Source organism: Lingula anatina, chromosome 6, assembly GCF_051362555.1.
Source record: "Lingula anatina isolate TDL-2025a chromosome 6, LinAna3.0, whole genome shotgun sequence".
Taxonomy (NCBI): domain Eukaryota; kingdom Metazoa; phylum Brachiopoda; class Lingulata; order Lingulida; family Lingulidae; genus Lingula; species Lingula anatina.
In genome coordinates, this window is record NC_141772.1 from 2137525 (window position 1) to 2163746 (window position 26222).

The 26222-nt window shown below is 38.3% G+C and overlaps 3 protein-coding genes across 5 annotated transcripts in view; 2 read left to right on the forward strand and 1 right to left on the reverse strand.

The window, feature by feature from the left end:
* LOC147760986 (uncharacterized) overlaps positions 1-17074 on the forward strand; it is a 49093-nt gene extending 32019 nt beyond the window's left edge. Inside the window, exons 2-9 of the mRNA XM_087015040.1 lie at positions 9285-10049; positions 10287-10366; positions 12016-12133; positions 15036-15146; positions 15291-15395; positions 15896-15949; positions 16789-16829; positions 17057-17074. Coding sequence (XP_086871166.1) covers positions 9326-10049; positions 10287-10366; positions 12016-12133; positions 15036-15146; positions 15291-15395; positions 15896-15949; positions 16789-16829; positions 17057-17074 — 1251 coding nt within the window. The 5' untranslated portion in view covers positions 9285-9325. The remainder of the gene's footprint in view (positions 1-9284; positions 10050-10286; positions 10367-12015; positions 12134-15035; positions 15147-15290; positions 15396-15895; positions 15950-16788; positions 16830-17056) is intronic.
* LOC106174744 (prestin) overlaps positions 1-26222 on the reverse strand; it is an 88851-nt gene that overhangs the window by 7861 nt on the left and 54768 nt on the right. The gene's annotated exons all lie outside the window — the stretch shown is intronic.
* LOC147760988 (NLR family CARD domain-containing protein 4-like) lies at positions 16733-19196 on the forward strand. Its single transcript, XM_087015041.1, has 3 exons — positions 16733-16829; positions 17258-18736; positions 19062-19196. The coding sequence occupies exons 2-3, from the start codon at positions 17267-17269 to the stop codon at positions 19194-19196; spliced, it is 1605 nt and encodes a 534-aa protein (XP_086871167.1). The 5' UTR covers positions 16733-16829; positions 17258-17266.

Consider the following 26222-nt stretch of genomic DNA (forward strand, 5'->3'; position numbering starts at 1 on the left):
AGACAAATCACCGTGATATCAACATCAGTACATGGGTCCACACGTTTGCCTGAAACGTTCATGAAATGCCGCAATAAATTATAAGATTTCAGATTGCCATGGGTATAAATACAACAAGATGGCCGATGTTAGTTACCACCCACACGTATTTTTACACAGAGTATGGTCAGATGCATCCACCAAACGATATTTCTTCATTCATCGGGAGAGCAAAAATTGATCTGTTTTAATCAATATTTCATTATTTAACTATGACTAAGTTACAAAAAGCTGCTGATGGAATACTTGAAACATTGAAAACCTAAAATTGAAATTTAATATGTTAGTAACTTGCCGATTTTTCTATATACTTTTGTGTAGTCAAAGTATTTACATGTAGTCTTGTTAACGATAAATGCTGAACTAAAACGTTTAAGATAAATTGCTGGCATGTATTGAAACTACTCAATGTATGGTGTCATTAAATTGGCGTGGAAACGGTGTTCGTGGGTAATCAGTTACAGGACAGATTTGAGAAACCTATTTTAAAATGTCTACCTCCAAACTGCAGTTATAACACCATTGGTAAAGTGACATGCGTGTAAATGCAAAGGAGTTTGTCAGTAAAAACACTGAAAATTTAGATATAATCCTATACATGTGCGTAAAGATAGTAATTTAGGTGTATTTGTCTAACCTGCCCGTTACCTTAATGAAGAACAAGTATAAAAGTGGCGCAGCCCACTATGTGAATGTGACATCAAACACCATAACTTATAGGCATACCGGTGTGGCGTGTACCGCCGGGAGCGTGAACCATCCGTTCTGCTCATGCGCACTAAGCGCAGGCAAATCTTAGGGACTTCCGGCGTGTACAGTCCGTCTCTATAGAGTCGTCAATACATTCTTAGCCTTTCATAAACACGCGCTTTTGAGAACATACTGCAAATACAAACATAATCTTTAGAGGTATTCATATCTTATAGACGTTCACCTCTACTGCTATTTCCCTCAGGTGGCCATATCAACACACTAACCTAGTAAAATCAATACTAAAATAGTAGCCAGCACCTGAATAACGACGGCCCGTCCACGGTAGGTTTATTCATGCGTCGAACTGTAATTTGACGCTGATTCTCTATCAAAATTATCAATTGACACATGAATTTTATCCCCATCATAGTTAATGTATAATGAGGTAGGAAATGAACCAGCCGAATATAACAGTACAGGTGAATAACAACGGATCATTCACGGAACGGCTCATACACGCTGCTGCTGCGTGTAGAATAGGCCAGGACGGATGGTTCACGCAGAGCGGATCGTACACGTGACACCGGGGTATCCATATTTAAAATTTGAAATTTAGAAAATTTGATTTTGCAGGAAAATACCAAATAGAATACGCTCTGATATTAACAGAGGTTCATCTCAGAACCCAATTTGCTTTAGTTGGGTCTTGAGTCTTGTGGGATATTTCAAGGTCTCCAAGGTAAGAACTCCGGGGGTTGTTCTTAGTCCTCGTTAATCTGAACATTTCTGCTTCGTGAAATCTTATAATGCGCGTTTGAAGAATTACAAGGATTCAATGTCCGTAGGACGAAAAATCCCAAGTGGGGAACTAGGGTGATTGACGTTAAAACTTTGAACGTACCCTAAATTGTACGACAACCCGCACAAAATAAAGAAAAAAGAGATTAACGTAGATTTGTAGTCCACCTCCTCCTGCAAGAATCTAGACTACCAGCTGTCACAGTTTATCACTGATATCACGTTCTCTGCAAATACAGTCTAGACTTTTGAGCCGTCCTGGTTGTTTACAACATAACCTAATTTTGCTGTCTCGATAGGGTGACAATTTCGAAGAACTTATGATAACCTGTATTGAACTTTGTGTGTACACAGCAGCATAGATAGCAGCTGGCAGCGTGGGAGCCATCGACTAAGGAGAGGTGGTGCGCTGTGCCTACTATTGCCGTTAAAATCAGTTAGGTCAATTGGTATAAAAATTTGGCATATCATTCAATTAGAAGATAAAAGATATTTTTTTCTGTTTGCATCATTCAGCTAGCTGCGATACACCCCTCCTCTTTCTTCTCTTTGAATATAGACATTTAAGCCTTTACGGCTAAATTATACAGTCTGCAGTCCGCAGTCCGACAGCGTACAGACATAATTAAGTATAGGGGAGACCGGGGCTAGTTGGACCCCGGGGTAAGTGCCCCCCCCCCTGGTCAATTTATGAAAAAGTAACTACAAGGTAAAAAATTGGCCACATACTCTTGTAAAGTGACCGTAGCCTACAATGCTAAGGAAGTGTCGGCCGTTAATAAGTTTTACTTAAGCTGTGAGTCCAAACAAACGATTTTTCACCTAATCAGACGGCTGTGGGTCTTGTTCAGAGTTTATAATATAATATAATATAATGTAATATAATATAATATAATATAATATAATATGGAAGTTATGGTAATAATATTAAGATGTTGCTCTTGTAAAATTCTGAATGCAATGTTTGACGTTCTAACAATTATATTTAACACTAAATCAAAGAAAGATATGTGAGAAACCGATTTTGCAATTTCATTCATGTACCCGCGAATTGCAGTTAGACCTGATTGCAATTATTCCATCATTGGTAACATAGCATTTGTGCTAACGCAAAGGAACATAGTCAGTGAACACCGAAAGTTCTTCTTTTATCCAACACGCGCGTTCATAAAGACAGTAATTTTAAAACCCTCATATTATTTAGTGAGACAATAAAACGATGTTATGGAGCATTCTGTTTTATTTTATCAATATTATTAGCAATGTGTTCGATACAATGATTTTCAAGTCTTGGCAAGTTCAACATCCGTGTCGTCGTCCATACTGACAATGATTTTGTTTGTGGTAATATCTGGGGTTGAATTAATGATTCCGGATTTCTATAAGTATCGTCAATATATTCTTAAATGGACCCCTGATGACACATAGTCAGTCATTTGAGAATAAAGCATGATAAATCGATATTACGCGTAAAAATAAATTTATTAATTAATAAATAAAAAAAAAATATTACCCACACAGTTTGTTTTTAATAGATCTACTGTGTACTGATCATGCTATATACCAACAAATCACATGAGAACTGGCCACGTTCACAACGCATTGACCGGTCACAGGTGCTTTCTATTTGTTGGACCGTTAGAGTTATGTCCAACTTCCTTCAAGCAAATGTAGGTGCATTGCTAATAGATCACTTGTCCGACCTTAAACTAAACTCAACATGTTTTTTTTTTTTTAATCTCACTATCTGTGCTCTTCTCTTTATATCACACGGACGTTATTTCCGGGCGCTCACCACACAGAAAAAAACTCATACCCCACAGTTTAAACCCTAGGGCTGCTAAAGCTAGACAGACGTCAGCACACAGGCGCAGATATCAACGGGGCAAACCTTTAGTCATACATGTAACTCTGTCATACATATAAAAATCTATTTTAATTGGTAATTTAATGAACATCGTGGGTATTAAATAGATAACATCCGGGTTCAGTCCGTTCAATCTGATTCATAGTCAATGCGTCATCCATATACACCGCAATATTTATTCAGATTAGAGCCTGTATCAGAGGTCAGCACCCATGTGATCATTCGCCATAATATAAGGAGCTTCTGTGCGCAGTCTCATCATTTGAAGGTGAAGTCAAGATGCTGTACACATACAGAACATTGCTTGAAGTCATCGAACTTTGATGATTGAACAATTTGAAAAAGAACAGATCAAAGTGAACATCACTTGCTGTAAAACCAGTGGTAACTCATATTTGCGATAAAAAGCAATGTTTTTTTTTTTTGGAAATAAGGAGCTCCAGTACCAGATGACTACGTGACACGAAAAATATTTTTAGGACTCAATATCACATGACAACATTTGAGAGACGCCATTTGTTACTACATTAGAAGAAAATCTTAATGAATGTCACTTTTGAAGACTTAAAATGTAAAAGAACCCGTCTTCATGATGGAAACATCTGACAAAACGTCTTTGTGCAAGAACTCACTGGGCATGGAGTACCAATGATGTATTTTATCTGCTGAGTGTAGAAGACTTCCTTAATGAACTTTTCTGAAGAAATACCGTAAAAGACCGCAGATAGATTGATGTTTTAGAGGTACAGTTTGAGGCTTACTACTTGCAAACTCTCTCTCTCTCTCTGTCTCTCTCTCTCTCTCTCATATATACTATACCTCTTTTTCAGTCTTGTACATTTAAACAACATGGTAAATCCAAAGTTAAATGCTTCCTACGTGTTAATTTGTCCCTTATGCCCAGTTCTGTCAACCAATAATAAGATTGAAAAGTAAATGCTTTCTCCCTCATCCCCTTCACTCTCTCCTTTATCATTCGTCCTCCCCCCCTCCACCCCCCTCTCCACTCTCGCCCAGTCTCTCCCTCCTCTCGCTCTCTTGTTATATGAGAGGTACAGCATGAGTCTGCCCATTACTACTATCACAACGTCCTCTTCTTAGATGATCATTTTTGACTTAGAACCAAATTACCATCAATCTATCTAGAGATATCTGTGAACATCTGCAAAAAAAATATATATCAGTCGCCCTGGTAGAGGGTACCAAATAGTAATACAAACATACCCTGTACGGCATTTAACAACTAAATTCACATTTCCACTTTTGTTTTCTGTTGGATGCCTGAACTTAAATAGAAAACAGTCATTATTTGATTGTCTTGGTTGTTTTTGTTTGTTAGTTAGCGTTTATGTATGATGGACACCTTGGTGTCCGTATGTCATTATCAAGGTTAATAATTGTTTCGCTATTGTCATTCAGTCCCATCCTGCTTGATCTACCTCCAGGTTGAGTCAATGTAAAATTTATCATATCATTATATCAATTAAGCGGACACCCTACTTCTGCTATCAATGCAATTGTGCACAGCTACACTTAGTTTTATACGTTATCCGATACTTCACAACTGTCAGTCAGCAAAATCAGGCGATGTTTTCAATATTCAGGACCTAAGATCGCACGTAAATACCTAGATTTATAATTGTTTCGCTATGGTCTTCCCCTCCAGCTTGATTCAATGTAAAATTTATCATATCATTATATCAATTAATCGGACACTCTACTTCTGCTATCAATGCAATTGTGCACAGCTACACTTAGTTTTATAAGTTATCTATTACTTCAGAATTGTCAGTCGGCAAAGTCAGGTGATGTTTTCGATACTCAGGACCTACATGGTTACTACTTAATATGGGATATTATTATCATTGTTATTTTTGAGTGTTGATTAAATTTTTTTAAAGCTTGATTCATCAAAAAAGTATGTCATTGGGTGATTGTGAGATATTTTGGTCAATAATATCAAATCTGACATAAGATGTCATTCAAAAGAAAAGAGCACCCCCAGAAAATCATATCAACAGTTTTACAGGGGTATGTCAGTACTAACTTTAAACTAGGATATTAAAGAAGATAATAGCCTCCGGACAGTGATATGTTACACAGTCAAATAACTCAATACAGTAAATCATGAAAAGTCATCAATAGCGGGTGTGACCTCCAACCGAGTTTGGATGGGGATATCATTTCACACAGTGAATTTTAATTGCCTGTTGCAGTTCATCACTATTTACCGGCCGACGGCCATAGTTATGGATTCTGTGAGTAACTTAATTCCGCCCACAGATTTTCAATTGGGTTCATATCTGGGGAGTTTGCAGGCCAGGGTAGTTTCTGAACCCATTGGTTTTGAAGAAACACAATGATTCTGCGAGCTCGATGTGGGGTTGCGCATTCGTCTTGGTACACAAAGTTGTTCCTGAAGATGACTCTTACCAATCGAAGCATTGTTTGCTGTAAAATGTCTCTGTAGGAACCCTGGTTGAGGTTGCCTCCTAGAAAAACCAAATGGTTCTGGGCACCGGCCTGAAATGCTCCCCAAACAGAGACCACACCACCCCCTGCTTGCACCCTAGTGCACCCATTGCACAAACATTGATGTACCCTGTATGCCCCTCGTACACGTCGGCGATCAAAAAAATCCATATCTGGCCTCATCACTGAAAACGACGTGATTCCAGTGGTTTGCCTCCAAACGCACGTGGTCCCCAGCCCATTGCAGGCGTCGCTGTATATGACCTGCTGTTAACAGTGGTTTCCCTACTGGTCGTCGTGCAAAATAATTTGTTTACGAGGGACCTGGAGACGGACGTTTGAATGACATTGTGCCACTCTTTTCTGAGGACACTGGTTGTCTTTGTACGACCAGCACGGCGCACTCTAAGGAGAAGGCGGTCCTGTCTTCTTTGTGTGTTAAGCGGACACCCTGGTCGAGGTATTGGAGTAGGTGCCCCTGTTGAAGCATTTCTTTGGAGGACTTTACGAACGGTTCCTGATAAATGTTGAATTGCTTGGCAATGGCTGTTCGTTTCTGGTTATTTTCTCTGAGAGCAAGAATCTCATGGTAAGCTGTGTTGCTTAATTGTCGAACCATATCTTCTCTAAGGTACCTGTCAAGTTTCAGAGCGATCCCTATGGTGCTTCTCTAAATACACTCCAAAGATAGACCAAACCCATGCGTTTTTATACAAGGGCAGGAATTGCCGAAAAGACCACCCCTAACACTTCTGACCACAGAGAAGGCAACTGCATGCATCAATTGTTTCGAGAGTTGTGTGGTAAATAGGTAACACATCTGGCTATGACACCTCAGTTTTGGATCTAAAATAGTAAGAGAAGAAATAAATATTTTGCTGAGAATTTACTCGCAAAAATAATATTCCATATTAAGTAGTAAACCTATATTTTAAATTAGTGCAGCCTAGTTTTTAGATCGGTCCTGGTTATTGTCAACAACACCTGATTCTGCTGGGTCGATCGGTTCCAATTTTAAAGTTATTCATAACTTATTAAAGTATTGGTTGCGCAACTGCCTTGATAGTAGCTGGTAGAGTGTGGCAGCCGGTTGGGGGTGGGCGGGGGGGGGGGGGGGAGGGGGCGCTGAGCCCACCTCTGGTGGTAAAATCACTTAGGTCCTTTGGACAAAGATAAATTAAACATTGTAAGTTTCAATTTGTTTGAAGCCAACATAGAAAAGTAAAGCCTACGTATAGCTTGGCACAAAAAAGTAAGATCCTTTTCAAGAAATCTTTTCCCATTTTTAAGGTTCCTGTAAGTGAATTATTTATTGTGCAATAATCATAACTTTTTTACACCTCCACCCCAACAGAACTAGACCACAAGGTTTTGAGGTTTTGGTTTTGAGGTTTTGAGAAAATTGTTCGCGTCTACGACACCCATAATTTGGTAGGCAAAAGAAGTTTCAATAGAGCAGACACCCCTCTACCGCAAATTGGTTTGATTGCCTCTGACTCGTCAAGATATGACGTCGGTGCAAATTGTGCATAGTAATAAGAAATAAAACATACAGTATTTGTATCAATACTGACACCTAAAATCTCGGTGCTTATAAGTTTTGTTTCCCACTGGAATTCTGTGTGGACGAATGGTTATTCTCTTAATTAAGCACTCCTCATTTTTTAAACATATACGTAATTATGTGCTTTATATGTACATGTAATTTGATAAGATAAGTAAAAAAAATCACATCAGCGTGTTGTTACATCTATGTATTTTTCATCTTGTGATCAATTCCTCCATACCTCCAATTCCTCTCAATATAGTCATTGATCTGTGTTGGCGGGTCAGCTATGAAAATATTGGAGGTAATATTACTTGTCAATATTGGCTGTTAAATGAATAATTTTTTAAAACTTTATTCTCATAATATAACACATCTGATAAAACTCTTCTCTGACAAAGAACAATTTATTGACACGATCGATATGCATTCAGTTGCGTTTTCCTGCTAACAAATGCCAATTTTACAATAATTAGACCCGTACTTTAGACTTGATTCCTTGATCTGTTAAGCCAGATACAACTGCCGGTTAAACATATTACCACTTTTTTGTGGTTTGGAACTTTTCTGATTATTATATACTTGCTCTATTTTATTAAAAAAAAACTGAAATAATTTAATCCAATTTGTAGGAACTCGTTCAGATGGGGATCTTTGTTATCAGCCGTTTTTATGAGCCTTAAATTTACACCTAAAACGCAATCTTGAATTTGATGAAAACATCACAAATCACTATACCCGAATTTATCGAATTTTGTCGTACTGTTGGGCACTATGCCCTTACTATTAAGCCATAATTCCAAGTACGTGTTAGATTGGTACCTGATATAATCAGAAATAACGCTTGATTAGGTGCAAAAAAGGGGAACTCAGACGCCATTTCGCACTTAAACGCAGGATGGGGATCAACATCGACCATTGTAAGCTCCCATGCAGCGTTTTGTTTTCTCACTTGAATCACCTGCACAAAATATTAGCCTGTGTTGAAGACATTAGCAACGGCACAAAAGTTCTAATTCAAAGCGCATAATGTCAATACCGTTGTATGCCTTTCAATCAGTTGGGTCAAAAGAGCAATTTGGCATTGGGTCACCTAATAATACAATGCCATTGTTCTGTGAATTTCGCTTAAATTATAAAACTTGGATGATTAAATGATAGCAATGGTCCGGAAAATATGAACGGTATTAAAACTTGATAGCAAGACCCTGGTGCCTCATATGTATGTATCAACCACAGGGAACAAATTTGAGAATATCAGATGACAATTTAGCACTGAAAATATTTTATGTCGCAATATCAACAATATCACCTGACAGCCTTTGACAGAAAAGTGCCTTGGCATGAATAATCGATACATTAAAGGACTCCAAAACAAAAGGATTTTTTCCACAGATCTGGACCTCCCACTGATGTTAGAGCATTAAGGTCCAATAGCACATAAAAATGGAAGATCCTTTTGGGATAATCTTTTTCCATCTTCTATACCCTTTCTGTACCATTATTTTATATCCATTCAAAAAAACCACGTTTCTTAACTTTTTTGGTCAAGCGTATACTAAGTGTACAAATGCACATACTAATATAAACTACATCGCTCTTCATCATCATCATAATACGCCCTTCCCCCAAACGTTTACAGCCAGCGTTTATTCTCCTCCAGCATTCAGCAAGCCTGTGACTTTATTCCCCATTTATTTAGGACACGCATCTTTGTTTCTCCTTGTCATTTCCATTTGCTGTATTCCATCTATTCACATTAAAATATTTCAAATTTATTTGTTAAAAAATGATGCATTAGATACTTACAATTTGATGTAATTAGACCCACAATGACTGGTAAAATTTCCATTTTCTATTCAATTTCAGAGGAGGCACGGAAAGACATAGAAGTGACAGATACCAGAACCATGGCAACAGCAATAGAGTCATACACCGGCTCCGACCAGGAGAATTTTTTCCGTTTGTGCATTTTAATCGTTGACTATGCCCTGACGGTCTTGCAAGATGTTCTTCAGGAAGAGCTGAAAAAAAAGTACCCCAATTTATTTGACCCCAACACGGGGTTGTTATGTAGGGTGCTTCGTGATGGAACTATCAGGAAAACCCTGTTTAGGTTACCAGTATTTAATAAGCAGCAAAAAGACCAACTGTATCCTTCTGGAAATCCCTCCACATCAGTAACTGTTGGTGATTTGGACATAACATTGACTGTGCTTTTGCTGAGAAACATAACAAAACTGGTAACCGGGACCAAAGCATGGGACAACCCCTCCGACAGCGATAAATCAACAGAAGCCGAGATTGGGCGAGTTAAAAGATATCGGAACGTTGATTATGCTCATATAAAAGGGACAGCAATCAGTTTGGATGTTTTTCGAGGAAAATTTTCAGGTCTGAAGTCCAGTCTCCTGGCTCTCTCTACTGTACCTCCCAAATACACTGCTGACGATTATGACAAAATTTTGTTTAAACGCCTTGACACTATTGGTCCTGATTTACGGAAGGAGTATCAGGACGCTATGGAAAGATTGTACAATTATGACAAAGACTTGAAAGCCTTAACAGACACAGTGAACAAAAACCACGAAGAAGTTATGAATCAGTTAAAAACAAATGAGGAGAATGAAAAAGGTATCCAAGTTTTGTTCATTTAGACATAGATACACAATTTTGGCTAACATGACGTTCTCAGGAGCAACGGTACTGCCAACATATCCTTGGCCGTATATGACTTTGAACGTAATGAATGAAAACAATGAAAATAAATATTTTAAACCGCACAATGTTCCAGATGAAAAACAATCTTCATTCTTAAAGCCCTCTTTTGAATTTATATACCCATGAGTGCATGTGTTTTTTTGTTTACAGGCATTCATGAAACACTTAAGGTGATTTGTGACAGGTTGCCAGATACACAAGAACAACGAAAATTTTCAGGTAAATATGCAGTAATAAACTCCAGGCATAAGACACCTGATACATTTATGTACAGAGATGTTTCTAATCCACTGCTAATTGACATTATGTTTTTTTTTATTTATTTATTTTTTTTGTGATATTTCAATCGCAAGTGGCTTAATAAATAACTTTGTTACACTCAATATAAAGTTATTTGAGGTGCTTTCATATATAGTGTGATACAACTGAAGATTCAGTTCTTTTATAAGTTATGATAAGAAAACCTTCCATTTTGGTTATAAGATATGTAACTGAATATAATGCAGGTGATAGATTAAGCTTCCACCAGACAGCCTGTTCTGGCACCCTTCTGCTTCTATGTTAAAGGATATCAATACGTTTCCAAGGTCCAAACTGGTCAAAACAGCTTTCCTCCGTTTTAAATGTAGAATACTTATCTAAATATTAGTGCAATCAAATAAAAAAGTTCCAGGGCAAAACGTCCCTTTTGTGGTTTTCTTCACCAACCCACGAACTTCTTCTTTCAAGCTCTGTCCTCATTTGTCCTCAGTTTAACTGCTTTGCTTATTGATGCAAGATATTGTGATCGATTTGTGACGTAACTCCGTAAGGAAGTGATATAGATTATATGGGTGACGACAATGTTATGAAATACAATACGTCACCAGCATCTATTATTAGTTCATTTTTTAAGAGATATGAGCCTCTAATTACTGTTTCAACTGACGAAGACTTCATCTCTCGTATTTACTGATAAAATCAGGTATGACCTTTCAAGGAGATCAATTGGCACCAGAATGCACTGCTTACTGTTGAGATTTAAAATGGTGTTGATAACTGTTCAAGAAAATCGAAAATAGTTTTCAACACAAACCCCAGGTTTATTTTTGATGTAAGAACAGTATTATTTCATAACATGACTATGTTTGTTACTGCATTGCCTTAATGGATAAGGACATAGACCTGACGTATCAGTGAAATATTACAGCATCCACTTAATGCATTCACCAGTCAAACTGGAAGAAATGATGCACTTAATTTCTACTATAACACACTTCAATAGACATATGAGAAGACGAAAACATTATGCAACCCAAAAATTTCTAGTAGCTTTGCATGTCGTCGCCTCTTGTGCAATGGTGATAAAAAGTAAAAGGTATAAGGCATGATTTAAGTTTCACCCTTATTCAAAGGGAGTTGGTCATATGATTGGAGCGTTCTCTTTTTTTCAGAAATGATGTTTATTAATTTTACTTTGTAATTAACAGTTTATTTTGACGTATAAAAAGTCTACGTATGTTCAAATATTATTATTCAGCATTTTATTTATTTGGTAGTAAAGGGTGGGGGAAGTACAGTGGTAGTTGCAAAATATATTTAAATATTGTACATCATTTTTATATACATGTAAATATCACTTAGGTTTTAAATATGGTTTTCTTTTCACATGACCCTAGGTCTAGGTATGTTTAAACATAATTATTACAATAGTTGAACTTTTTGTGGGTTGAGGGGGTGTGATGTAATGATGCAATAAATCACTAATTATAAATATTTTTAATTTTTAATACATGTACGTTGTTACAATAACATAGTGGAAACTACAGTGGTAGTATCAAAATATATTTAAATATTGTACAACATTTGTATATAAATATAATTTGTTTCTTCAATATAGAATTTGAATGTTTGCAGGATGTATTCACCAAGAAAACAAACTTATATGCATTTCTTATTTTATTTTCCAGGAAAACGCCGGATTGGAGACCCACAATTCTCAAAGCATCCTGCAAAACGTAAGTTATATTTTACTCTGATAAACAACAAAGTGACAATTTAAATCAGATGAATCAGCAATATCACATTTGTTATTTAAGTGGTCAGTAATCACAGTATTTTTATCAATGTTGATGTGGGAGACAGTGCAGGCACAGTTTTAAGCCTCGGTCATAACTGGACGCACGGATTTTAGGACCGTAGGTCCTCTACCAATTTTGGGTGCAGTGGAGGTCGTGGGGTTCGTAGAGGTAGAGGAAAGTCTACCTTGCAAATTGCAAGGGCCACATGATATTTCCCTTCAAGCAGTGACGCTAATTGCAAGGAGCGATGGCCGTGGAAATTGTACTCATTTATTGTATTCATTTATCTCTCACCACTTACGAAGGGAATGCAACGCACGGCGAAATTAGTACTCTTTTGCGTCAGTTTTGCTTCACACTTGCTTCACACTTGCCTCACACGCCAGTTTTGCTTCCTGTTCTTCTATTCTTTCTTCTTCCTCCTCCCTTTTTTTCTACTATGGAAGCTTCTTTCCCTTGCCTTTTGGAGGCATATTAGAAACTAAACTGAGCAAATATTTGAAATTTTTGAAAATTGTTGTACGCGTAACACAGTCGACGTTCATTGTAAAGACACGAGCGTGCGTCGTGATCACGCCTTTTATACACAAGGCGTGGGGGTGACGCACGTGCGACGCATTCCCGGTGTGCTCTCGACATTGTTTGTTAGTTGTGAGGACGTGCACCTTACTCAACACGCAAAAGGGCACTTGCTCCTTTATTGCTTGCATTGTGCGTCTTGTACAACACGGGTCTCTCTTGCTAACTCCGTGCGAGGGAAGCAAGTTACGCTTGCGACCTCGCTGTTCGCAGGCTATCCGTAGAATCTTTTGGACATGTCCAACGTCTTCCGTACGTGCTAACGGGCTGTCTGCGAACTTGAAATTTCGTAAGGACTTGCGTGGGACGTGAAATCTGCGCAAAATTTGGACGCAAACAGCCCGCAAGAGCCCGTACCGCTGGTTGTGACCTAGGCTTAAGATGTACTTGTAATGAAGTGTCCCCCTTCAATACGACTGTGATAATGATCCAAATTACCACACGAGTCCTTTAAATGTATATTATATTATACTAGAAACCAATGAGACATTTATGTTCTATGCACCTTTTCTTACTATCTTTAAACTTGTTTGTATTATACAGTGCAAATATTGTAAATAAAATATATGTATATAAGCTTGAAAAGTACTCAAAGAGCGCAGATCTCTGCCAAGGCAGCAAAGTCTCCATCCAATGCCGTTTCACCCCTAAATTTCCGATATTTTTTATCATTGATTATTGATTGATTTTTTATCCGGATCACCGCCAAAAACTATTCATCTGTTCCTCGGCCCACTCCTGAAAATTTCATCAAAATCGGTCCATAACTTAGTTTTTTTTTATTATTGATTGATTGTTGATCACCACCAAAAACTAATCACTTCTAAGTTAACCCATTTCTGACCTACCCTGAAAATTTCATCAAAATCGGCCCATAACTTTCTGAGTTATATTGATGACAAACAGACAGAAAGACAGACAGTAAGACAGTCCTGTGAAGACATAACCTCCTTGGCGGAGGTAATATATCTAATTTATTTCGTGTATTGTAAGTACAGGAAACTTAAAGTCATAATAACTCAAGATTCGATTTGGCCAAAAATACGATTTTCCTGTAAAAAACGGCAATTTTCCCGTACTTACCAATGGTCAACGACCCCATTCCTGCATTCAAAGTTAAACCAGGTTTTTTTTCCTAAACGTACGGTTTTTTGTTGAAATCTCTTAAGAGATTTTATCTGACGGAGCCCTCTCTCTAACATGGCAGTCACGCGATATCGAGCGATAGTTTCTGGTGACCTACTTAAAACCGCGGGAAAAGCAGACAACAACGACACTATATATCTATATTAAAAGATTTATAAGATATATTCGTCTTATTGCCCAAAATGCATTTATATCTACAATGTGTGCAATTCTGGGCTTTTCGTTATCCGACGCACTGTACAAAAACTCGCAACTTACGTCTGAAGGTTTCCCGCCAATGTTATTTTGGTCTCGAATGAACGCGAGAATCCGCGTGACACCTAAATGTCATTGGCAACGGATGCACTTGTCGACCGTGAAGAAAGGCATCGAAAGCCCAAGTGACAAGCACAGATTTTAGTTTTACTACAATAACAGTCGTTTTAGTGGGAAAATGCAATAGAATATATTTCCAGGCGTTGTTTACAATGTATTTCTTGATGAATTTTTAATCTCAAAGGAAGAGTTATTATTGCTTTAAGTCTGTGAACACTTGAACTGCAGCATTCCTCGACGCCCTCCAGTGTATTTTTTATGGGACAGCATTATCTCTTGACAGGATAATGTTTAATTCTACACTATCTAAAAGAATCAGGAAATAAAATAGATCAAAGACAACTTATCAAACTACCTTTAAATACGTCCACTGGTCCATCAGTCAAATTGTAAGAAAGGATCATACATACGGTGTTGATTCCTTCTAAGCCATAAGGCGTTTAGTAATTGCTTCATCATTCAGAGATCCTTGTTTCTACTACATACATGTACTCAGCACTACTAGTGTGTATTCGCTGGTGAGCCTACGTTTGGCCAATCTCTTATGAAGTACTGTCACTGTGACTCGTCTATGGCCATTTTTTCATGTCAATCAGTATTGCAAATTATATGTTTGTCCATTTGACACCTTTGCTGCTGTGATTTTGATGACCATGTCAATTATTTATATATTTCATGACTTCTTGATCGTCACCCATTTTATTTCATCTGTTCCAGGAAGCAATTAATTGTATCTATCCTTGTGATATTACAGTATATATGCACATGTATAACACGTTTATATTTCCCTCCAAATCAGGTTCTCGAAGGAGATCTTCTTCCCTGTCCGACAGCGAAGGTTCTCCAGTACCCTCAACTTCCACAAGTAGCCAAAAACCTGGACGTCACCACAAGCAGAGGGCTAAAAGTGGTAAGATTTAGAAAATTGAAAATATATATTGTATGCTCATTGTATCTGTGCCAGATTGTTTATCAAAACATGGTTTCTGTAATACTGATACCGATGTACAGATATGCAAACATAACTTGTTAACAATATTTCCATCCAAATCAGGATCTCAAAGTAAATCTTCTACTCTGTCTGACAAAGATTCTCCAGCACCCTCAACTTCCGCAACTGGCCAAAGATCTGGAAACTCAGAACGGAGGAGTAGACGTGGTAAGACCCGGATATTTAGAAATATTTAAATTGTGTATGCTCATTTTTACGTTACGATAAATTATCCATAGAAGTATATATACATGTATACTGATGCTCCTTGAAAGATCTACATTATAGTTGTTAAATTTAACAACTATAATGTAGATCTTTCAAAGTGCATCAATATATATACTTCTATACGGTGAATTAAGATAAATTATCCACAAACCTTAATGTTTTTTATAAATTCTTAATAGCAGTCAAGAGAAGATGGGATTAAATATGATGTTCTTTTCACATGGCCCTATTATATAGGCCTACGTATGTTCCAATATTATTATTCGGGATTTTTTTTAATTTTTAGAAAAGGGTGGGGGAAGTGCAGTGTTAGTTTCAAAATATATTTAAATATTGTACAACATTTATATATAAATATCATTTGTATTTCACATATAGAATTCGTGTTTGCACGATGTATTCACCAAGAAAACAAATGCATTTACTTTTTTGTTTTCAAGGAAAACGCCAGATTGGAGACCATAACCCACAATTCTCAAAACATCATGCAAAACGTAAGTTTTTATTTAGTTATTATTTTACTTTGATAAACGACAAACTGTCAAAGCAGATGAATTAGCAATATCGAATTTTGTTATTTTAAATTACGAACTTTTCTTTTCATATACTAAGGGTGTGGTCAATAGTTATAGTATTTTTTTCTACCAGTGTGGATGTGGGAGCCAGTTCAGGTACAGTTTTATAATGCGTGTTTGTGTGTGTGTTTGGTGTGTGTATCTGCACGTGTGCGTGAATGTGTATGTGTGCCTGTTGTGAACGTGCGTGTGTCCGTATGTTTGTGCATATGAACGTGTGTTTTTGTGAACGTGTGTATGTGTGTGTGTGTGTGATCACTTTAGGATATATCATGACTATAAAATATTCACCATCATTGCATTAAATATTCACCACATAATTTTACATTGGCTTCAAAAACGATACACGAGTCCTTTTAGACTCTATATTCTACGAAACTAGGAACCAACGAGAAAAATATGTTCTATGCACCTTTTTCTTACTATCTTAAGAAATGTTTGTATTATACAGTACAAATATTGTTAATAAAAGATATTTATATAAATAAATCTTATATATTTCATGCATTGTGAGTACAGGAAGACTCTGTGAAACATTGAACCTCGACGCCCTTTAGTTTATGGTGGCTTGGTCAATTTAGTTAAATAGACTGAGCTTAGAATGTCCTATAATTACATGAATAATTACTAGTGTGAATTACATTGTTAACAGCAATCATGTTATTTTTGTCCCCATCTAGATTATAAGTAAGACTGGAAAAATATTTACTTATAACATTGACGATACCGTTTTTCATATAAAATATGTTTCTTTGCAGGCACCAAACTTAAAACAAGGAAGCCAGATACCTGCTATCAGGTAATGTACTGTACATGTAATATATGTCGCTCTACATTGTGCTCAACATCTTGTTATAACTACTTAATAATTTCATAAATGTTTGAATATCAAGATGTCAACCGTTCCTAATCTTCCATGTCCATGTAATATATATAAATGTAGGGACTGTTTGGAGGTAATATTGGAGGTAAAACCTATCTCAATATTAGCTGTTGTCTGAAGAAGAAACCACATCATTCTTGTAGGGACAGTTTGTAGTGTGAGGGGCTGTATGTCTACAGACCCTGCGTGATTATTTTAATACTGCACGCACTAATCAATTGATATTTCAGCCAGATAATGCTGACAATAAAAGTAGAATATGAGGCAATGTAATTATTGGTTATACCACGTTATAATATCTAATGTAATCTAAATAAACTTTGGATTTATTCCCCATTTTCCAGGCACCTATAATGAGACCAACACACAAAAACCTTTTGGTGAAAATGAGACACATGTTTGTAGATAATCTCCAAGTTGAGAACATCATTCGGGACATGGTAGCCACGAACATATTTAGTAAAGACAATGCAGAAAAGGTAAAGGCTAAAGAAACAGAAAATGATAAAGCTTTTGAATTTCTTCGTATTCTACCAAAATGTGGTCCTCGTGCATTTGAAACATTTGTTGAAGTGTTGAGAAAACACAATAAGAAAGAACTTGCAGATTTGTTAGAAGAAAAAGCGACTGCTTGCAGTAGTAAAAACCAAATAGCGTCTTACTACATAAACTACATGAGTCAAATACAGCGTCTTCCCTGGGACCCTGACGACACAATGCACTTAGATGACGTCTATGTTAACCTGCAGTGGGTACAAGAAGAAAGGAAACCAGCAGGTACCAGTTCTGATCCAATCGAGAGCTATACATCAATATTAGATACCAAACAAGGTAAGACACCAAAGAGAATATTGGTAAGAGGAAAAGCAGGCATCGGCAAAACCACATTTACACAGAAGATGGCAACAGACTGGGCAAATGCCACACTGGGTTTAGGAGAATGTGATGAAGTCCTTTTGAAATATAAACATGTTTTAATAATAAATCTACGCAGCATTCAGCCTGGTCAAACACTGAAGGAAGCAATGGAAACGCAAATCACATGTCCTGCTGAAAATAGAAAAGCAGTGACAGATGAAATCATGCAAGCTCTAGACTATGACAGTGACCATGTTCTGTTGGTCTTTGATGGTTATGATGAATATGATATCAACACTTCCACAGAAATCACAGACATCATTTACCGAAGACGATACCAGGATGTGTGCACCGTCATCACAACACGTACGTGGAAGGCAGAAGAACTGATGAACAGACGAATAATGGACGGTGCGTATAAAATCACTGGGCTAACAAAGGACAACATAGCTGAATATGTTGCTAAATTCTTTAGTGATAAACAGAAATATGATGAGTACCTGAGGTCAGTATACTGTTATGGTGTTTGGGATGTATTTTGTTCAATAGGGAAGGGTCTCGTAGGCTACATACACGACAAAGAGCTGATGTCTTTGGTGAAGATCCCAATAATTCTACTGTTCATTTGTCTTATGTGGCAAGAAGATCAAGAAAGTGATGCTCGGACAGATTCACTCCCAGCTTCATACACACTGCTATACAAGAAACTAATACAGTTGCTTTTAAGACGAAGGTACGGCTTCAGGACACAGGATGAATTGGAACAGTCCGCATGTGTTCAAAAACTTGAAGAACAAACATTTATCAGCCTTGGCAAGCTGGCTTACGATGGGCTGGTGAAACCAGATGGGGGTCTCATATTTGATGAAAAGGACCTGCAGACAATTTCAGATGTCAACGAATTGTACAGTTTAGGTCTACTTAGCAAGTGTAAGGTTCACAGTAACCTTGATGTAAAATACGAGGTAACTTTTCCACACAAAACAATTCAGGAGTTTTTTGCGGCAAAATACCTAGCGAGGAAATTAGACCAAAATGATAGTAACATTTTCGATAAGTTATTGGAAAACTTAGACACCACTGACAAACTCTATGACATGAGCTATGTGCTGCGCTTTTTGTGTGGGTTATCTAGGAGAGCAACTGTCCACGTGCTACATAAAACGAAATCCCTACTTGTGAGACAAAGCATTGAAGCTATTAGAACGGGGTATTCCCATTTCCCTGAGCTTTTTTTGCTCAGTCGCGTATATAGAAGTTATAGCCAGTTGTGTAATTATCTCCTTCTAGAACACTGGTATGCCCACTGTCCCCAGGAAACAGTGCTGCCCCCTGAGCTTATCTCCTGCCACACGGTGCTTTGCATACCTGGATCATTTTATCACTCTGATCCCAGATTCTAGCAGGTTTTGTATGACAGTGTAGACAGTTTATTGGCCAGTCCTCAGATATACTCTGGTATGCTCAAAGGTTTGATTGCTGTCAGTCTTGACAGCCACATGTTAGTTACAGAAATACCAGACGATATACTTACCAGAAGACAAGAAATAGAGCACAAACTTTTATCTTTACTCAGAAAGTGTGACATGTTCGAGGAACTAGCAGCGGTTCTTTGGGAGGCTAGATCTGACAGTTTTGATGATTGCACATATACCTTGAATCATGTTTTATCAAAAGCTCCTAATCTTCAATCACTTGAAATAGTCATAGATTGTAGTGGAGTACTAGGTCTATCATCAATACCAAACCCTGGAAAACTGTTACATCTGTATGTCAGTGAGATAAATCGTCAAGACTGGCAGGTGATCCAACAGATGGTACACTTGGAGTACATTCGTGTAACTAAGGATTTCGGTGAAGAATCAATAATGCCAAGAGCCCCACTTCCTCAACTGGGGGAAATACCTAATACCAGTCATGATTTGACTCACATAAATATTAGAAATACCCCTCTTAGTGCCGTGGGTGTACATATTCTGGGGAGGAACCTTCACCATGTGCCAGGGCTAGAACATCTGCGACTGAACTGGGTATTCAAGGGGAGCTCTGAGTGTGGGCCTAGCAGGTGTACATGCCCTAGGGGTGAAGATACGACAGACTATGACAGATGTCAGGATGTCTGTGAAGCCGTGAGTGAACTGAGCCAAGGTGTGATATACACCACTAAACTTACAAACTTCTCATTCAGTGGCAATTACTTGGGTCGGTACCACGGTATCACCAGTCCACTGATAGCATTGATACAATCTCTCAGTACAGTGTCAGAGCAGACTGGAATGGGGATTGACATGACCTGTAATAACCTGGGCAGTGTTGACCGCCTCAGTGAGCTGATAGAAGCCATTGTCAGCTCTTACCAGCATGTATCATCTTGGAACCTTTGGGGTAATGGCCTTGAAAAGAGACTCCCAAAGCCAGACGACAGTCTTAATTGTCAAGTGCCACATTTTTTTTTGAAGCATAAAGTTTCTAATTGGAAACCTGAACATACGTGTTAAGTCTCGTTCACATATGAAAAATGAAGTTTATTTCTAGATGTGACTGCTGTAGTACAGTTCTGATATTTGCATCACCGAGCAATGCTAAAGCATGCCTTGGTCTACCAGTGTTTCAGTATTCAATATTTATCCGTGTTACCCAGACACTGATAGTGTACTCTTAATCAGCTGTTACATTATACCTGTTACATTGTATCTTATTGTCAGTCTTCAACATCTACTGGTAAAGTGCATTCCAAATCATAGTGTAAATATAAAATTGATACAATTGTAAATAATTGATACATTGTTTTTCCCTTCAATAACCATCTGTACATATTGCTATGGGCCATTACATGTCAAGACACATGTTGGTTATGATATTATATTTTGACTCATTTATACATGTATAAACATATAGCCTCATTTGGATATGAAATGGTGTACTGATTGTAGTACTGTATTTCATCTAATGATTTGTTTGTTTCTTTTTTTTTTTTCACTACACATACACACACGTGCAGTGGCTAAGTGTATGTGTAAATATTGTGTACTAAAATGTACATGTATATCGGTGAATAAGGTGGATTTTTATTTAAAAATTAGATAGCTTTTTTGTTGACTTGACTTAGAGCTGTTCATGAAATTTTAGTGTCTTTTTGAAAAATAAAGTGTAAATCAGTATATCACTATGTGTGTGCAAGTTGGATTGGTGGAATGTATGGACATTAAATAACTTGCTTTTTGTACATTTAAAATACAACGTCATCGATCATGTGTTTGGCATATTATGTAGGTTCAGTATTTTTAAACTTTTCTTATAATTAGCCGTAAACACGCATTAAGACACATTTCTTGAAGAAACTGTAGAATTAAAACTAAGCGTTTTTATGGGTTTCAATCTGCACATAATTCTGATTATTGCTTATACAGGTACTTAACTTGAAGGTAATTATAGGGTTTTTAGTTATTTTTGAATATTGAAATTTTGTGGAACAAAAATTCTAGTTGTGAAGACTAACATAAGATGTCTTATAATAATTTCCTATATTTTTGTCATGAAAGATCATAAATGATCCCACGTGTTGTAGTAGTGCTATTAGGAATAAATAAATTGCGAGTTATTAAAATTTTAACAGTAAATGTTGTTATGTAAGGGGCCCGCACACGGTGAGCGTCTGGCGCGCGCCACTTGCGCTGCGCCGTTTTCTCATCGTGTGCGGGGGTATTTTGGTGAGATTTTTGCCTCTCGCGCGGCTGAGCAAAATTTCTCACGTGTTTGATTTTTTGGGTCTCTTGAGGCAAATGTCTCAGCGTGTGCGGGGTGCAAGCGCCGATTGCTCACCCCATGCCAACAATGTGCATGTGCTGGTAGCCGGAAACACACAAAAATGGCAGCCCCCGGTGAAGTAAACAAAAATGTACTCAGTTATAGGTAGTCTGATTGATTAACGTGGTCACCATTTGTCATTACTTTCAGAAAAAAAAAATAAATATGTAATGTTTCCTTAATCACATGATCCTACAGTTCGCGGTGCGTCCGATAGGGGCAGGCCGGGAGGCATCTCTGCTGAGCAAAGAGCGCATCGTTTGCGGGGAGCTGAGGAGCGCGAGCTTCTGGCGCAGCGCAAGTGGCGCGCGCCAAATGCTCACCGTGTGCGGGCCCCTTAACAAACACTTTTGTAATTACTGTGAAATATACAAAGTTACAATATATTTTCTTGTTAACATTTAAATATTTTAGTTCAGATGAAAGACAAACAAAAATGGCAGCCCCCAGCGAAGTCAACAAAAATGTACACAGTTATCCATTACCATCAGAAAAAACAACAATATGTAATGTTTCCTTAAACACATGATCCCACAGTTCACAGTGCGTCCGCTAGGGGCAGGCCGGGAGGCACTTCTGCTGAGCAAAGAGCGCAGCGTTTGCGGGGAGCTTGGAGTATTTGCATCTAAAATAAAAGTGCTTTAATAAGAAACCAGTTGTGGGGACCCAAATTACATTAAATGACTCTCTATAATAAAACCCCAGGGGTTGGGCACAATGGGCTCACATCTTTGGATAACGCTATCTGTAATACTGCTACAGAGATCCCCAGGTTCCATGTCTTAAATTCTTCACACTAAAAATAATGAAACGACTTCATGTTGCAACTTCAACAGAATATATTTTGCTACACTTAAAGTTTCGTGGTACAAGCATAATCTCTCTCTCTCTCTCTCTCTCTCTCTCTCTCTCGTCTTCTCCTAGATTTTAGTTTAAAGATTTTTATACTAAACGTTATCAATAAAACTGCCCATCCCATACCTTAAAAACTGATTGGTTAATTAAGACACAAGTCCACCCCCTCATGGTGGTCATCCCCAATTCCTTTTTATGTCCAAGATTACATGCACTTATTGGGGGCTTGGACATAAAAAAGGAAAGGCCTTCTCTTATTATGTCCAAGATGTAATCAATTTCTAACAGATTACTGGCTTCGAAACAAAGGACATTAAATTTGAACTGCAACCTGGGAGTGATAAATGATTTAATATTATTACACGATCACAAATTTTGTCGCCCACTGATTGGTCGGGAGTGTCACATGCAGATCAATATCAGCTTATATTGACCTCCCAATCAGTGAATATAGGCTTGAGTGAATCTGTTTCGTTTTTTGTGATAAAGGATGGACCGTTTGCGTCTGAGTCCAGCGTGCTAGTCTAAATTATATTGAATAATATTAAAATATAAACGAGCGTAAAAAAAACTATTCACTCAGCCAATTTGGACAACCAGCTTATCTTATACAAATCAAGTTTTATGCCACATGTTACTCACCCACCTGTTAAAAATCTATTATAATTGTGTTCGAACCGCAATGTGAATATCAACCGCACGTGGAGTTTTGCAGAGGACAATAAGACTTTTAAAAGAAAAGGTCTTGTTTAAATGTGTGTGCTATATATATTTAGAAAACTCAATCCTATTTAGAATATCCACCAAGGCTTGTTACATGTATATAAGTAAGAAGTTCTAAGTAATGATTTTTATGTTATCTTGTCACTAGGAATACAATAACGGTCCGTGTTATTTGTATAAAAAAAGGTAGAAAAGGCGTAAGGTGAACGCACTGAAAAACAAAGAGGCCGATGTTATTCTCACCCAGGGGAACGAGAGAGGGAGGGTGTGAACGTCGCCGATTCCCGCCGGAACTTATTGATACTAAAATGTTCATGGTACAATGATCACAAATATATTAAACCAATGCAGAGGCACATATTTTCCAACAACAATCACATCATGATATATGAACTTAAAATGATAGTACACATGATAGTTATAATTTTCATTGCATTTTGATCGAAGCATTCTGTTTATCTTATTAATATTACATGTATTGGCAATGTCTTTGCTACAGTGATCTTCAAGTCATGGCAAGTCAAACGTCCTTGCAGTCCTTAATACGCTGATTGCATTGTCACAGCTCGAAGTAAATAATGATTTGGTTTAATGTATATATGTGGTCATACCTGGGAGTAAAAATAATGGTTCCTGATTTTTATAAGTATTGTCAATATAATTTACAATTGATCCCTAATGACACTTGTATGAGGCATTTGAAAAAAAACGTGATAAATCCGCATTTCCTGTATATAAATAAATATAAGAATAAAATAATAAATAAAGAAGAAATATAACCACAAAGTTTGTTTTTAATAGATTCACTGTGAACCGAACATGCTTATGACTAAAAATCACATGAAAACTGGCCACGTTCACAACGCATTGTCCAGTCACAGGTGGTTTCTGTTTGTCGAACCGCCAGAGTTAAGTCCAACTTCCATCTAGCAAAAGCAGATGACTTAATTACTACGAGATCACCTGTCCGACCTAAATGTCCTAAATTGGACATTATTTTTAAAGTAAAATCTCTCTTTCTGCGCTCTTCATGTATACATGTATCACATCAATTGTACTCTATGGAGAAAAAATTATGTGCGTCATACATGTAGAGCTGTCATACACATAAAAGTCTAGTTTTTATTTCGAGTTCGGTGGAATAATTAACATCGTGGATATTAAATAGATAACACCCGGCTTCAGTCCGTTCTATCTGATTCATAGTCAGTGCGTCATCCATATACACCGCAATATTTATTCAGATAAGAGCCTGTGTCAGAGGTCAGCACCCATGTTATCATTCGCCATAATATAAGGAGCTTCTGTGCGCAGTCTCATCATTTGAAGGTGGAGTCGAGATGCTGTACACATACAAAACATTGTTTGAAGTCATCGAACTTTGATGATTGAAAAGTTTGAAAAAGAACAGATCAAAGTGGACATCACTTGCTGCAAAGGCAATTGTAGAGACTATTTTGCGATGAAAGCAATGTTTTTTTGGAAATAAGAAGCTTCAGTACCAGATGACTACCCGACACGAAAAATATTTATAAGGACTCATAATGTCAACATCACCTGACAACATTTGAGAGACGCCATTTGTTACTCCATTAGAAGAAAATCTTAATGCAGCTTAATGAATGTCACTTTTGAAGACTTAAAATGTAAAAGGACTCATCTTCATGATGGAAAAATCTGACAAAACGTCTTTGTGCAAGAACTCATTGGGCATGGAATACAAATGATGTATTTTATCTGCTCAGTGTAGAAGACTTTAATGAACTTTTCTGAAGAAATACTGTAAAAGACCGAAGATAGATTGATGTCTTAGAGGTACAGTTTGAGGCTTACTATTTGCAAACTCTCTCTCTCTCTCATATATACTATACCTCTTTCTCAGTCTTGTACATGTAAACAACATGGTAAATTCAAAGTTAAATGCTTCCTATGTGTTAATTTGTCCCTTTTTTCCAGCTCTCTCAACCAATAATAAGATTGAAAAGTATTTGCTTCCCTCATCCCCTTCTCTCTCCTTTATCTCCCCCTCGCCCCTCCCCCTCTCTCTCCCCCAGCCCCTCCCCTCTCTCCCCCTCGCCCCTCCCCTCTCTCCCCCAGCCCCTCCCCTCTCTCCCTCTCGCCCCTCCCCTCTCTCCCCCAGCCCCTCCCCTCTCTCCCCCAGCCTCTCCCTCTCTCCCCCAGCCCCTCCCCTCTCTCCCCCAGCCTCTCCCTCTCTCCCCCAGCCCCTCCCCTCTCCCCCCCTCTCCCCCAGCCCCTCCCCTCTCTCCCCCAGCCCCTCCCCCTCTCCCCTCTCCCCTCTCTCTCCCCCAGCCCCTCCCCTCTCTCCCCCAGCCCTTCCCCTCTCACCCCCTCGCCCCTCCCTCTCTCCCCCTCGCCCCTCCCCTCACTCCCCCAGCCCCTCCCCTCTCTCCCCCAGCCTCTCCCTCTCTCCCCCAGCCCCTCCCTCTCTCCCCCAGCCTCTGCCTCTCTCCCCCAGCCTCTGCCTCTCTTCTCCAGCCTCTACCTCTCTCCCCCAGCCCCTCCCCTCTCTCCCCCAGCCTCTCCCCCTCTCCCCAGCCCCTCCCCTCTCTCCCCCAGCCTCTCCCTCTCTCCCCCAGCCCCTCCCCTCTCTCCCCCAGCCTCGCCCCTCTCTCCCCCAGCCTCTCCCCTCTCTCCCCCAGCCTCTCCCTCTCTCCCCCAGCCTCTCCCTCTCTCGCTGTCTTGATATACAGGTATTAGAGGCACAGCATGGGTCTTACTCTTAACTACCATCACAAAACCTTCTTCTCTTCTCTGTCAACATATACATTTGAATTAACGATCTGTTTTGTGTAACATTCCTAAAATCTATTTGGTTACAGCAAATGCAAAGAGTGGTATTTTTTTCAATCTTTTGTATGTTTATTTTGAACAAAAAAAGACAAAACTAATAAGACTTAAAGCTGACACGTAGCTGACACCTACACGAATTACAGTTTGTTACTGATATTACAAGCCCCCTATTAGTACAGCCTAGACTTAGGTCCTGATTATTAACAACATCACCTGATTTTGCTGCGTGATAATTTTGGAGTAATAGATAACTTA